Source organism: Aphelocoma coerulescens, chromosome 24 (assembly GCF_041296385.1).
Source record: "Aphelocoma coerulescens isolate FSJ_1873_10779 chromosome 24, UR_Acoe_1.0, whole genome shotgun sequence".
Taxonomy (NCBI): domain Eukaryota; kingdom Metazoa; phylum Chordata; class Aves; order Passeriformes; family Corvidae; genus Aphelocoma; species Aphelocoma coerulescens.
This window is the reverse complement of record NC_091037.1, coordinates 340034-352750: the sequence shown is the minus strand read 5'-3', so window position 1 is coordinate 352750 and position 12717 is coordinate 340034. Positions and strand designations below refer to the sequence as shown.

General features: G+C 51.6%; 3 protein-coding genes across 5 annotated transcripts; 1 reads left to right on the top strand and 2 right to left on the bottom strand.

Moving 5' to 3' along the window:
- Positions 1 to 95: 95 nt before the first annotated feature.
- On the bottom strand, positions 96 to 1911 carry TRAPPC4 (trafficking protein particle complex subunit 4). The gene is made up of 5 exons (XM_068994909.1): positions 1673 to 1911; positions 1398 to 1572; positions 1214 to 1317; positions 993 to 1119; positions 96 to 575 (listed from the first exon to the last, which is right to left on the bottom strand). Exons 1-5 carry the CDS (start codon positions 1845 to 1847, stop codon positions 497 to 499), a joined length of 660 nt encoding a protein of 219 aa, XP_068851010.1. The 5' UTR covers positions 1848 to 1911; the 3' UTR covers positions 96 to 496.
- An 11-nt stretch (positions 1912 to 1922) lies between these two features.
- On the top strand, positions 1923 to 3777 carry RPS25 (ribosomal protein S25). Its single transcript, XM_068994910.1, has 5 exons — positions 1923 to 2005; positions 2164 to 2259; positions 2645 to 2828; positions 3217 to 3315; positions 3711 to 3777. Exons 1-4 carry the CDS (start codon positions 2003 to 2005, stop codon positions 3309 to 3311), a joined length of 378 nt encoding a protein of 125 aa, XP_068851011.1. The 5' UTR covers positions 1923 to 2002; the 3' UTR covers positions 3312 to 3315; positions 3711 to 3777.
- Positions 3778 to 4093: 316 nt separating this feature from the next.
- Positions 4094 to 7280, bottom strand: CENATAC (centrosomal AT-AC splicing factor). Of its 3 annotated transcripts, none has more exons than XM_068994905.1 (9): positions 6969 to 7280; positions 6699 to 6864; positions 6534 to 6623; positions 6316 to 6380; positions 6061 to 6166; positions 5698 to 5728; positions 5226 to 5309; positions 4872 to 5004; positions 4094 to 4423 (listed from the first exon to the last, which is right to left on the bottom strand). In XM_068994905.1, exons 1-9 carry the CDS (start codon positions 7262 to 7264, stop codon positions 4378 to 4380), a joined length of 1017 nt encoding a protein of 338 aa, XP_068851006.1. In that variant the 5' UTR covers positions 7265 to 7280; the 3' UTR covers positions 4094 to 4377. The 3 variants fall into 3 exon arrangements, with proteins under 3 accessions (XP_068851006.1, XP_068851007.1, XP_068851009.1); XM_068994906.1 differs by having other exon boundaries at positions 6561 to 6623; XM_068994908.1 differs by lacking the exon at positions 5226 to 5309.
- Between the last annotated feature and the right edge of the window lie 5437 nt (positions 7281 to 12717).

Sequence of the window (12717 nt, the reverse complement as noted above, 5' to 3'; positions counted from 1 at the left end):
TATGGAGAGTGGTGCAAGCAAAACCACCCCAACCCACTTACCCTCTTGAGGGGCCACTGGCACAAATGTCCCTGCCAACAGAAAGCAAGCAGCCATTTGCCTCATTAATAAACACTTATTACTTCTATACAGAAACCCTCTGCAAGACCATAAGTTAGAGCTATACAGGAAAAATACATATGTACATTTATGACAGGAAAGAAAAGCACTGACTGTGGTAAGGCCACAGACCTGCACCTTTTCCTTCACCCAAGTGCAGCGGAGCTGCAACTGGAATAAGGAAGGCCCTGTGGCCCGATGTAAACAGTGCTGAGGAATCTGTTTAAGGTAAGTTTCCCAACAAAGGGGATAAACCGGTATTTTGGGAGATACTGAAGCATGTTTTGGGGATGTGCAGTCTCTGCTGTGGAGAGGGGAGCTTTGTGAGAGGCCAGCCAGGGAAGAGAGAGGCCCCGCTCTTCAGACGAATGAATCTGTGCAACAGGCAAGGCTTTCTCTATGATCCAGGTCCGAAGGGTCCAGCTTTCTCTGCCACCTCCAGAGCAAGCTTCAAGTTCTGATCAAACAACTCGCACCTGAAACAATCAGAAAAGCAAAAGGGATGACTTTTACCTTCAGAAGTGAGTTAACAAAGCTAACAAAGGATCTCCACATCCTTTGGCTTTGCATCCTTCAAGGAGAGATTCATGAAGTTATGACACAGCAACATGACTGCTGTCGAGGTCTGACTTGGTCCTTAATTAAGATTAAAGTTTCTTGTATGGATCTGGACAGACGGTAGGACAGCAGGGTTTGTGCCAAGGAAGTGCAGCTCCCAATTCCCCAGCAGAGCCAGCACTGGTCTGCATCCTCTCTCTGCAGCAGTGTGCTGTGGCTTGCTTCCTCTTCCCTCAGCCAGTTTTGCTACTTAAGGACTGTCTGCATTTGCTACTGTGTAGGTAGAAAGCAATGAGGGGTTGCAGCCAGGTTACTAGAAGTGGGCTTCTCCTTACCTTATTGGCATCTCCAGGGAGTAGAAAGGATTCTTCAGAGCGAAGTCTGAGTAAATCTCATAGATTTTGCGGAGAAGAGCATCTATCCCTGTCTGCCTTGGGTCAGCCAGAACCATGAATTTGATCCCTGGAGCCATAATGCCAGGAGCATAAGGAAGGCCAAGCACAGAGACAGCCCTGGCAAAGCCGAGGGGTGCCGGGTGCCCAGGGCCCGATGGTACCTGTCAGTGTCTGGAAGCAGTGCAACTTGAAGGTGTCGGTCTCCAGCATCTCGATCCCGGAGCTCCCAACTTCAGGTGACAGCTGTGACCCGATGGCAAACAGCCTGTGGGGACAGGCCCCTCAGCACCCCTCACCGCCCGTGCCCGTGCCACCCCCATCCCGTCACGGCCCACCCTGACTCACGAGTGGAACATGGAGGCCAGCATAAGCTTCTCGTTGGAGGAGAGCCGGTGGCGGCCAAAGCGGATGGACACCGGGTAGTTGGCGGGGTTACCCAGGAACTCCAGCACGTCCTTCCCGTCCGCCGTGAAGCGACCGTTGACCTCGGCGCCGTTGATGGCGAGCACGGCGTGACCCACTGCGGGGACAGCGCGGCGGCGTCAGTCACTCAGTCAATAAGCCCGGCCCGGCCTCGCCCGGCCCGGCCTGGCCCGCCCGGCCCTTCCCACCCGCCGCACCGCGGATGCCGTCCCGCTGCCCGAAGGCGACGACGACGCGCTCGTCGTGCGGGCGCAGGACGAGATCGAGCGGAAAGCTGAACGTCTTCTCGGTGTCGGCGCGGGGCGCGTAGTGGTCCAGCTGGTAGATGAGGCCGCCCGCCTTGTTAACCACGTAGACGCTGAAGATCGCCATGGCGCAGTGCCCCGGCAGAAGCACCACCCTTCCGTCCCGGCAGCGCCACCGCGCCCGCCCCGGCAGTGACGTCCCTCCCGCCCGGGGCCCGCCCCCGCCCCACGCCGGGCTCTTCCTTTCTCGCCGACATCTTGCGGAGCAGTCGCGGCCGCATCATGGTGAGTGGGGCCGGGCCGGGGGGCGGGTGGCGAGCCGGGCCGGGTCCCCCGGGAGACACTGGCGGTTCCCTGAGCGGGGCGGGAACCCCTGCGGGGGTTCTCGAGGGGGCGGCCCCGAGCCTCGCCGTTCACCCCCCCTCCTTCTCACCCTCTCGCAGCCGCCCAAAGACGACAAGAAGAAGAAGGACGCGGGCAAGTCCGCCAAGAAGGACAAGGACCCGGTCAACAAATCCGGCGGCAAAGCCAAGAAGAAGGTGGGAATCGGCGGGGCTGAGGGCTCGGGGGGCAGCGGGATCCCCGGGCCTGGCGCGTGTGCAGCGTGGCCGGGCCCCGGGAGCGTTGTGAAGGCGGGGCGGGTATCTTGTTAGAGGAGCCAACTCTTCATTTGCCAGCAAGTTGTGCATAATAGTGTTAAGCCCGCGTAACAGAAGGCTTTAGTCCTTTTATTTTTAGATACTGCAGGTATTATCTGCAGCACGTTCATTTACAAAGGCGCTTTTGTGCATCTCATTAGTCCTTTAGTTTTGGATGTGATACGGACACATTTGATGGTGCAGTTCTCGGGGTATCCTTTAGTTTCTTTTGTTCTTGCTTACAGGATGGCTTAGGGGGCATTGTTCTTTCTCTCTTTTCAAGTAGAAGTGGTCCAAGGGGAAAGTGAGAGACAAGTTGAACAACCTTGTCCTGTTTGACAAGGCCACCTATGACAAACTGTGCAAAGAAGTGCCCAACTACAAACTCATCACACCTGCAGTTGTCTCAGAAAGGCTGAAGATTCGAGGCTCCCTGGCTCGGGCTGCCCTCCAGGAGCTGCTCAGCAAAGGTGAGCACTTAAAACTGGAAAAAAACCAGAAAGCTGCTTGAATTGGCTGTTTGGTTTTTCTTGCTTGCCCAGCAGCTTTCCTGCAGCATCTGAAGTGCTCCATGCGTAAATTGTTTTTGGGGAGCCACTGCCTTAGCTTGCATTTCAGAAGTGCTCTAAAGTATGGAGCTGCAGTTCTGCTTACATAGGAGCATTGCTGTACTAAGAAAAATGTTGCCAGAAGGGATGGGCTGCGATGTAACGGTAGCCAGATGGGAATAAAAGACTTGCATGAGCTGCTACACCCTAGTAGTTCCTCTTGTATGTTGCCCTGCCTCTCTAGGAGGGACCTCAGCATCCCTGGCATCTGTCAGTACATGCACACTGACATAATTTTGGTTTTTTATAGGGTTGATCAAACTGGTGTCCAAGCACCGAGCCCAAGTGATCTATACCCGAAACACGAAAGGCGGAGACGCGCCTGCTGCAGGGGAGGACGCATAGTGAGGTGAGACCGGGTGCTGAGGAGCTGAGTTGTGCTGTCAGGAGCTAATGGACAGCTATGCAATGTGTAATGGGCAACTTCCACATGGCTGTGGTGGGCCGTTCTTCCAGAGACTCCAAAAGTATTTTGCTCGCATCCTGAGCAACTTCCTGGGGGAACATTACTGGAAACATCGCTTCTCCAGAATTAAAGAGCGATTTCTGATTTTGTCCCTGTGCCCATTGCATGGGGAAAGCATCGTTTGTTCCCCTTGCTGCAGGGCAAATGGACACTTGTCCTCCCTGCTCTCACAGGGCACCATGGCCAAGTGTTCCTGCGGGAACAAAACTGTCAAACTGTTTACTTTGTGCTAGCCTGCTTTGACCTGGTTTGCTGATTGGGGACTTCTTGCTTTGCAGGTTCTCCAGTGACTTCGTCAACAATGTGTCATACGTAATGCACACAATAAAATTACTGATTGTAGTATTTCTTGCTTTTTCAAGAATGCGTATGTTTCATTACTGATGCATTATTGATAGTGAATTCTAGTAGAGGTCATGGCTGTTGTCCTCTACCAGCTGGTTTTTGCCTTTTATTAGTGTTACAAAGGCATTGCTAAAAGGGAAGAAACTTCTGCATCACCTACAGCAGCCAGTGATATTAGCCCACGTAAAGGATGAATGTTAGAATGAAGGAAAGCAATATAAATTTGAATGAAAATATCAGGCACCTGGCATTAGTTGCCTGCAGGGTGGGCCCTGCATTTGAAATGAGTTTCAGTTGGTTTACAAACACAGAAGCATTTTAAAAAAAAAAGTTTATTTCTCTGAAAATTCTTTCTTTAATGGGAGGTTCCACGTCAGCATAGGCCACTGGCATCACTTGCTGTATAGAGCAGGCTTTCTGGTAGTGAAGATATGGCATCCACAGGAGCCTGTCCTTGCTGGCAGGACCTGACTTTGTGTGGCTTTAGATGTGATGCTGAGATGGACGCTGTGTCCTTACAGGGCAGTCAGCAACAAAACTGCAGCTATCTACAGTCAGCCTTTTAACAGCAGTGCTGGGTGTCTGGTGTTCCTCATCTGATCACCTTTTTTTCTTCTTTTCCCCTGATTCAGTTCTAAACTGATGCCTGAAAGAAAGCATAGAAGTCAGACTGCAGTAGCCTTTAGGCAGAGATAATGGAACACTTTCCTCGAAAAAGGAAGTGCTGTACATAGTGTTTTAGCAAGGAAGCTCCCTCTGTTTTTGTTACCTCAGTGGTAGCTCCAGCTAGCTGACAGAGTTCTGGCACATTAAAAGGTGCCAGTGGGACAGTATGTGGGTCTGAAAGGTGAACCACACAAAATGAGGCAGATGCCTTCATGTGTGCAGCATGCTTCACCTCATAAGCCATGTGTGTGCTGCTCTAGGACAAGAATGATACTGTGCCTGGATTAAGCACTGTGTGGCATAACTCGTATGGCAGAATGTCTCCTTATGCTTGCTGCTACCTCAGAGCCTGCTGCATGAATAGCTTGCATGGACAGAAGCCATGGACTCTCCCCCCTGGCATCTGTCTGTGTTTGCCTGAAGCTCACCGGGACTGCCACCTCCTTCCGTGATTCCATACACGCCCAAAGGAAGGGAGCCAGCTGTCACTTGTCTGAGAGGTATGGTCAAAGTTGGCACCAACTCGCTCCACCGGGAGCTTTTTCAGCTTCTGCTTCTCCTCTGAAAAATATAAAATACAGTTGTAGAGTGGTTTGGGTTGGAAGGGAACTTAAGGATCACGTTGCTGCAATGCCCAGTACTATGGATGGGGACACTTTGCCTAGACCGGGTTGCTCAAAAGCCCAAATACTTTTTTCAGCAAAAGTTTTTCAAATTGTTTTTGGTTCTCTAGCATGGTAAAGTGACTGTAAGGTTAACTAAAAGGTTTGCGAGCTGCTCACTGTGTTTGAGAAATTCCTCATAGGAAGGTCCGATTTGTTGTTTACTTCCATCTTCTTCCTCTGCTAGCCATGGAGGTTTTGCTCCTAGAAGTCACAGGGAATACTTACTTAGCCACTGACATTATCCTAAACTGTGACAGGAAAAAAGTGTCCCCTCTTCCCCCTGTCTGCTGCTTGCCCTACCAAGCAAGTGACAACATGAACTCTTGAGTGTTCTGAGAAAAAGGAGCTGGCTTCCTCAGTTAAGGCCATGGCAGATCACACCCCAAATCATACACTCCCCACAGCAGCAGCATCAACAGTTTTTACAATGCTGAAGTGTTTTCTTCTCCTCTAGTATGTCAAATATTGCCGAAAGAATGAGCACTTGCTGGTTATGCTGCAACTGCTTCAGAACTGCTTTGAGTTATCCCTGTGATGTTTGCAAGCCATGAGGCAGCAACCCCGTGAGTCATGATGCAGGTGCACTTGCCTGTGTGGACATTTCCTTTTCCTTCTGTTTCCTGTTAATAGGAACATAAAATGCTTATGAGAATCTTATGTTTAAGAGTATCTCTGAACAGAAGAACATTGTCTTCATTCCCTTCCAGAATCAAGTTCTATTACAAAAAGGCAGAGGAAAGCTCTGTTAGGTTGTTCTTTCTTCACAGCATATTAGAGAATGTTTGCTTAATGAAAGTTAAACCTGGGTAACTGAAACTGAGCTAGCTGCTCGCCCAAATCCACAAAGCTGTTTTTTTTGTGTTGGAGACCACCCCTTATTCTGCTCTGTGATATGTGCTGTAGGTGACTTGCAGTTGAATCGAAGTCACACTCGCTAGCCAGTCGCCCCTACCTGGTGGCCAATGAAGGTCAGAACCTGGCTTGATTCCATCCAGGCTAAATCAGGTCCTGTCTGCATACTGCTCGGGCCAGGCTGTTCTGCAGCACAAGGGCTGTCCCTGAAATAAGAGGCTGGCGCTTACCATAGTGCAGACAAAAAGTTTGCAAAAGATTTGCAAGATCCTGGTAATGACAGTGTCAAACTCCCCCCTTGTTGGGTGCTTTGAGCAGGGATGCATCAGCCACTGCTAAGGAAAGCGGCGCTTACCGTTCAGGTCCCGCGGGGGGCCTGCAGACAGAAGGTCCTGCACAAAGCTCTGGTTCTGTTTGAAGCTGAGTGCGATTCAGGAAAAAGGAACAATATTTCTGGTACTGAGCCCAGCCTCCACCCACCCGCCCCTAGCTCCTCCCGAGCGCACCCAGGTCCCGGTGGGGATGCGCAGAGCAGTGCCCGGTCCCCGCCAGGGTACAGCGAGGGCAGGGTACAGCGAGGGCAGGATACAGCTCACCGACCTGGAGCGCAGCCTGCACCGTCTCTCGCTGCCGGCGCTCGGTCTCCCGGATGTCGGCCGCCATCTATGGGGAGAGAGCGGTGAGGCGGGGCCAGCGGCGGCCGGGCCTATGCCAATGCGGGCAGGAGACCGAGGGTACCTGGAGGATGCGTTCCTCCTCCCGCCGCTGGTGCTCGCCCAGCGCCTGCTCTAGAGCCTGCGCGAAGCGCTCGTACTCCTCGGCCGGCACCAGGCACCGCTCCCGCAGCGCCGCCTCCGCCCGGTTCTCCCGCCAGAACCGCGCTGTCTGCCGGCGGTGCTCGGGCCTGCGGGCCACCATGACACTTTCAGCACCGCCCGCACCCGGCCAAGAGCCGCAGCAGCCTGGCCTGGGGCAGCATCTGCCCTCCCTCCGTTCCTGCCCACGCACCCGGCCAAGTGCCGCAGCAGCCCGGCTTGCAGCAGTGCCAGCCCGCCGCACCGCCTGTCCCTCCGCACGCCGCGCCCGCAGCACGGGCACCACACGCGCCCATCGTGCTCCGCTGGGTCGTAGGGCCGCACGGCCGCGGCCACATCGGCCACGGCCGCAGCCGCCCGCGCCGCCGCCGTCGCCTCCTGCAGCCGAGCCAGCGTCTCCCGCAGCCGCCGGCGATGGCCCGCGCTGTACAGGTGCCGGCGGCCGGTGAAGGCGCTGCGGCGGCACAGCCCGCAGTAGTGCACGGCCATGGCGCCCGGGCGGCGGAGCGCAGGCGCGGCGGCGAGACCCGGCCCCTCCGCGCTGAGCATCCCGGGCGCCTCAGTGCTGCCATCCCGTGCAGCCAAGCCCCGCAGACCGGCGCGCTCCTGGTGGCTGATTCCCTGCGCGGTCAGGTGTGGGACTGACTGCCGTCGGTATCTCTCTGACACGTGTCGCATATCCAGAGAAGGGCAACGAAGCTGGTGAAGGGTCTGGAGCGTGTGTCCTACGAGGAGCGGCTGAGGGAGCCGGGATTGTTTAGCCTGGAGGAGGCTCGGGTTAGCTTATCACTCTCTACAACTACCTGAAGGGAGGTTGTAGCCAGGTGGGGGTCGGTCTTCTCCCAGGCAGTCAGGGATGAGACAAGAAGACATAGTCTTAAGGTGCACCAGGGGAGGTTTAGGTTGGACCTTAGGAAGAATTTTTTCAGTAAAAAGGTGATTAGATACTGGAATGAGCTGCCCAGGGAGGTGGTAGAGTCCATCCCTGGAGGTGTTTAAGGAAAGACTGGACATGGCACTTAGTGCCATGGTCTAGTCGACATGGTAGTCTTTGGTCCTAGGTTAGACTCAATGATCTCAGAGGTCTTTTCCAACCTAATTGATTCTGTGACTGCAACAGTGACTCAGGAGATATTAACTACACAGACCTGCCCTGCACGGTGGTTTGTCGGGAAAGCTACCATCCTAGTGTGTGCACTTAGACGTGGTCGCATCACTTTAACGTTCTGTTCTTCTACGCTCTCCTGGGCTTGCAGGAGTAGCTGTCTCAGCCCAGTCACGTGGATCCTTGCCCACTGTTTTTACAGCTGGGCATGTAAAAGTCATATTTCACGGCTTAGAATAGCACTTGCATGGTAAGGGCTCCTCTCAGTCAAGCAGCTAATGTGTTCCTCTGCTCAGCCTCTAACCTGCGGGCTGAGACCCTTTGTCAAGGAACAGACAAACCTGCATTAAGGTGTAGGTATATGCCTTCAGCCAGGCTTATGGCTTCATATGAATGTGCTCTTTCGGGTCTTCTCAGCAAGCCAGAGACACTGTATTTGCTCCTGTTTTTGAAAAATGTTAGGTGCAAGCTCCCCAGAAGATAGGGCAGCTCTATAACTTGGCTTCCAATTCAGAGTTGTTACTCGAGTCTGGCTTGATGGCTCTGGCATTCCTCAGCCCCTGAAAGCTTTGAATTTGTACAGAGTGACATCTGCTTGTCTGTGGCAACACGAGAGCATCAAGGGTATCATCTCTTGTTTGGGCTTTGCCCAGCCAATGGCATTTGTTTGGAAGCAAGCTCAGTGGATTTGGTGGGGACCCTTGAGGATACTGGTCATGCCAAGCAACTGTGGGGTTTATGTATTTTTTTTCCCCCTGTAGTAGAACAGATATTAATTTCCAATTAAGTAATTGGTCCTTTTTCCTCCTCTTCCTTTTTCCCCTCTTCCTAGTACAGGGTGTACAGTAGATGCCTCCCTTATCACAACAGGCCACTCCTGCTCTGTTGGCATTGCTTCAGTTCCTTGTGCTGCAGTAAATAGCTGATGCTGTATAATACAGACAGAGCTCCCAGGATTTGCATGGGCTGGGGTTAGAAACAATCCTTTCTGTTAAAGAGAGGCAGCAGGGAAAGTACAGGCAGGCTCGATGATAGGGAACACAAGACAGAGATAAGGCTGTGACTGCTGAGAGATGCTTGCGCCATTGGCACAGGACCTGGGGCTGTGTCAGGGTGCCCAGTTATTCCTGCCAATGCCAACATGTCTTTGATGGTACCATAGGTAGATGCTGCTGTCATTGTAGCTGTTCATAGCCTCCTCAGGATGTGAGAACACCACAGATTTATTTGATGAGCATCACAGCCTGTTTTATTAGCTGTATTCTCTTCTCTCTGAATGGATACACTATTTTTCTGGTGGGGGAAAGGTGGCCTCTTACCTGCCACATCCTCAAATTCTGTGAAGTTGCAGTAAAAGAGATGAACTCATATCTGCCCCTCCTCCCTGATTTTTAAAACCACTTCAAAGGTGAGCTAGCAGACAACTGAAGCGACCGGTTCCGCCAGGCTCGTTGCTGCTCACCTTTCCTGCCGCTCCCCCGCAGAACAAAGCACAGCATTTCCCTTTGATTTCCCGCTTTGAAAGCCTTAGGGGACAGAGTCTGAAATGGCCCACAACTTTTTTGGTGTCTCGTGTCTGGTATGTTCCTGAAGCGCTGGGTAGATCAGGACAGGACTCCAGGAAGGAGACCTGGCTTGTGGCTCAATCTGCCATCTGAGCAGGTTGGCACATGGAATGCTCCATCCCTCCTGGGTGTTGTAACCGGCATCCCCCAGGTTTGTGGGTAGGGTGAAGTAACACTGCAGTGACAGGGAGAAGGAGCCACAGCGTCTGGGACTTGGTGGCTTTGACTAACACATGCAGGGGTTCCAGAGTCCAGCCTGGCTGCCTACCACCAGCAGTACATGCTACCTTCTGGCACAGCTACTGCCCCAGGGATGGAGGGGTCTGCCCTGTTCTCCATTTCTTTCTACCAAGAAGAGAGGGCACATGGCAGAGTGGAGCGCATGCTGCCAGACTCCTGCCAGGTAGGGAGGAGAAGAGCAGTGAGTTTGGGTGCCTCAGCCAGTGCCCAAGGCACAGGCTGCTTGCCCTCTCTGAAAGGGATCATGTCACAAGTGTGAGGCTGGATGGAGAGGAGAGGAAAGCAGGGCTTGATTGTGCAATGTGAGTTTCTTGAGTTCCTTCTGTGCCATCAGGACCTGAGGGTTTGCAAAGCTTTAAAACACAGGGCTGTCATTTGCATGCAGGCAGTAATACAGCCCATCCCTGGCCTGGTGCAGACTATGTAATACTGAATCTACAACCCCATCTCAGTGTCCCAGAGCTCTCTTAGCAAAATACGTACAGAGCTTGTCTCTGCTCAGCTTACAAGATGACAGGATCATGCCTTGCAGCAGTGCAACTGCACAGCACATGCATGGTATTTAGAGCAGGTGCTGCAGGTCGTGGCTGTGATTCTCAGAAACATTGGTATGCTGACTCAGTGCAGGGAGCAGTAGGATAATAAAGCCATAGGAATTGGTCATGTTGAAGGATGTACCAGATGACAGTCTCAAGTAAAGGTTAATTAATCTGATCTCTATTATTCTGGTGAAACTCTCCATGTTTTATAGTTGCTTTTGTATATATTGTGAAGCTGCAAGATCAAGAGGAAACCTCCTTTGCCTGCTGGTTCAGGGCCAGGCTGGATGCCTGTAAAAGGCTGCTTATGTGACAGTGTTGGAAATGCAAATACATTTGTGTGTGTGTGTTTTTGCGTGTTTCCGTGTGTTTCCCTCTCAGATCCCAGGTGCAAGAATTGATGCTGGAATCATACTCAGCTGCTTACAACAGGATGACCCACGTGCTGAGGCTTAAACCTCTGTGTAAGACCACTCTCTGTGATTCATCCCTGCTCATCCTGCTAGTTGAGAGTCACTGAGATTCGGAGGACCATATCAGCAAAGGCTTTGTCTGATAAAAACCATTCTCTTAACACTGCTGCTTGAAACAGGGATATTGTACCTTTAAGGCACCCCCTTCTCATTCCCCTAATACCTCTAGGCCTCTGAATGATTCTGGAGGAGAGGATCAGTGCAGGAGTTTAAGGCATCTTTCCCTGCCCTGCTGCACTGCTCACTTGCTGCTCCGAAGGCTGTGCTTTGCTGTTTCTATGGAAACCATTAGTTGCTAAGCAACTGGAGCATCATCTGTGCTGAGCCCTCGCATCTAATTATCCCATCACAGTGGCTGAGAGGGGCTGGGGGGGGATTAACTCCTCTACCATGGCAGATCCATTGACAACACTTTAGTCACATTTAAAGGGACATTGTCTCCCTTCTGCCACACTTACGAGGAGGAGTAGGGTTTTCTGCAAGCAGCAGACACACTGTGCTCATGGCGTGCTTGGAGCTTCCATGCCCTTGCATAGAGCTCTGCAGAAAGCTCGTATTTCTGTTCAAGTTATGCATGATGCATGTAGCTGTACATTTGGATCATGCAGTCTTTGCCTTGTGGACTGTGTTTGGGCCATACTCATAGTAATTCGTGTATTTTTATTGTGTTGTGGTCACCTCGATGCTGCCCTTACTGTCTCTGTCCCAAGAGCCTGACGTTGTGTCTGCTCTGTGAAGTACTGCCAATTCTTCAGAACTTGGCAATGGAAGAGGTGGGTAGCTCTCTGTCTGCTGTCTGCCTGCAAACATTGCATAGCTTGATATTCAGTTTTGTATTACCTTACTGTTTGTTTCTGGGAGGAATAGAGATGGTCATCAAGGAGCACTGAAAGCCTGAGGGGTCAAGTAACAACTATGGAAAACCTCATTTTCCATAGTTGGATCATTTTCCAGATCTCTGTAAGTGGACAAAGCCACTAGCAGCCTGGTGAATTTTGTACATTCAAATAAAATAGTCAGTCTGAGAGCTGATTCTGATTTTTAGTTTGTGAACACAAGTTTGATGTAGTGTAGGACTCAGTCTCCTCACTGTGACAGATTGCATCTGAATGAGGTTCCCAGATTTGTGAGGAGAGTGGTAGTGGTTTGAGTTACCTTCAGACAAACGCCTGAGTTTAGTGAAAACCTGACTGCACCAGGTCCATGCTTGGGTACATTATATTCGCTTCTTGCCTGCTCCCATCAAGATGGATAGGGACTGATTCCTCCTCAGTTTTCACTTTCTGCCAGAAAATGGATGCTTTGTGATTTACTAAGGTGATTGCTTTTCTAGTGGCTGAATCAGTGAGAGTGGGGAGGTCTATTATAAAGTTTTCCTGGTTTTTTTACTGCCTAGATCTGTGAGCCAGCTGACAGTTACTGCAAAGCTCCCTAGCAGCATTTGCTGTGCTTTGTATAGATGGGGAGGATATAGCTTCAGCAGGAGGGTGGCCTATTCTTACTTCTGAAAACAAGAGAATCCCTAATACCTCCCCAAACTGACTTTGTTTCTGTGTCCACCTTTGAATTGTAATGTCTTTCACTGCAGCCAAAGCCTTCAGGCACTATCTAGCCCTGGCAATATGTCATGCCAACATGTTAGCACTGCTTCTGCCCCTCCCCATTGGCACAGGACCAGAGCATGTGGGTCTCCAAGGACTGAGTGATCCGGGGCTAGGTGGGATAGGGTAACTTGGGAAGATGGAGCAGGTGCCCCCCTGCCTCCCTCTAAGAGTAGACAATGATGGTGATTATTATTAAGAGTTCTCATAATGATCTCAGGGAGGGGCAAGTGGAGGAGGGAGACATATTTTGTCATGAAAATGGGAAATGTAATTAAAGTCCACATGTTAATTAAGAGCTGAAGGGGAGAGATAGGATTTCTTCCTGAAGTCTCACTGGCATTGACATTGGGCACTTTGCATAATGCTAATCAACAGGGAAGAAAGGCTTTGGAGGAGAGGCATGAAAGAGAGAAGTT

Bases quoted from the DNA above. Each gene is read 5' to 3' on its own strand.
- TRAPPC4 (XM_068994909.1), bottom strand. From the start codon at position 1,847: ATGGCGATCTTCAGCGTCTACGTGGTTAACAAGGCGGGCGGCCTCATC. The intron at 1,573-1,672 runs GTGCGGCGGGTG...CTGTCCCCGCAG, and splicing joins GCAGCGGGACGGCATCCGCG to TGGGTCACGCCGTGCTCGCC. The intron at 576-992 runs GTAAGGAGAAGC...TGATTGTTTCAG, and splicing joins TCCCTGGAGATGCCAATAAG to GTGCGAGTTGTTTGATCAGA.
- CENATAC (XM_068994905.1), bottom strand. From the start codon at position 7,264: ATGGCCGTGCACTACTGCGGGCTGTGCCGCCGCAGCGCCTTCACCGGC. The intron at 6,167-6,315 runs GTAAGCGCCGCT...CTCTTATTTCAG, and splicing joins CCCCCCGCGGGACCTGAACG to GGACAGCCCTTGTGCTGCAG. The intron at 5,005-5,225 runs GTGAGCAGCTCG...TATATTTTTCAG, and splicing joins TGAGGAATTTCTCAAACACA to AGGAGAAGCAGAAGCTGAAA.
- RPS25 (XM_068994910.1), top strand. The intron at 2,260-2,644 runs GTGGGAATCGGC...CTTTTCAAGTAG, and splicing joins GCGGCAAAGCCAAGAAGAAG to AAGTGGTCCAAGGGGAAAGT. The intron at 2,829-3,216 runs GTGAGCACTTAA...GGTTTTTTATAG, and splicing joins CCAGGAGCTGCTCAGCAAAG to GGTTGATCAAACTGGTGTCC.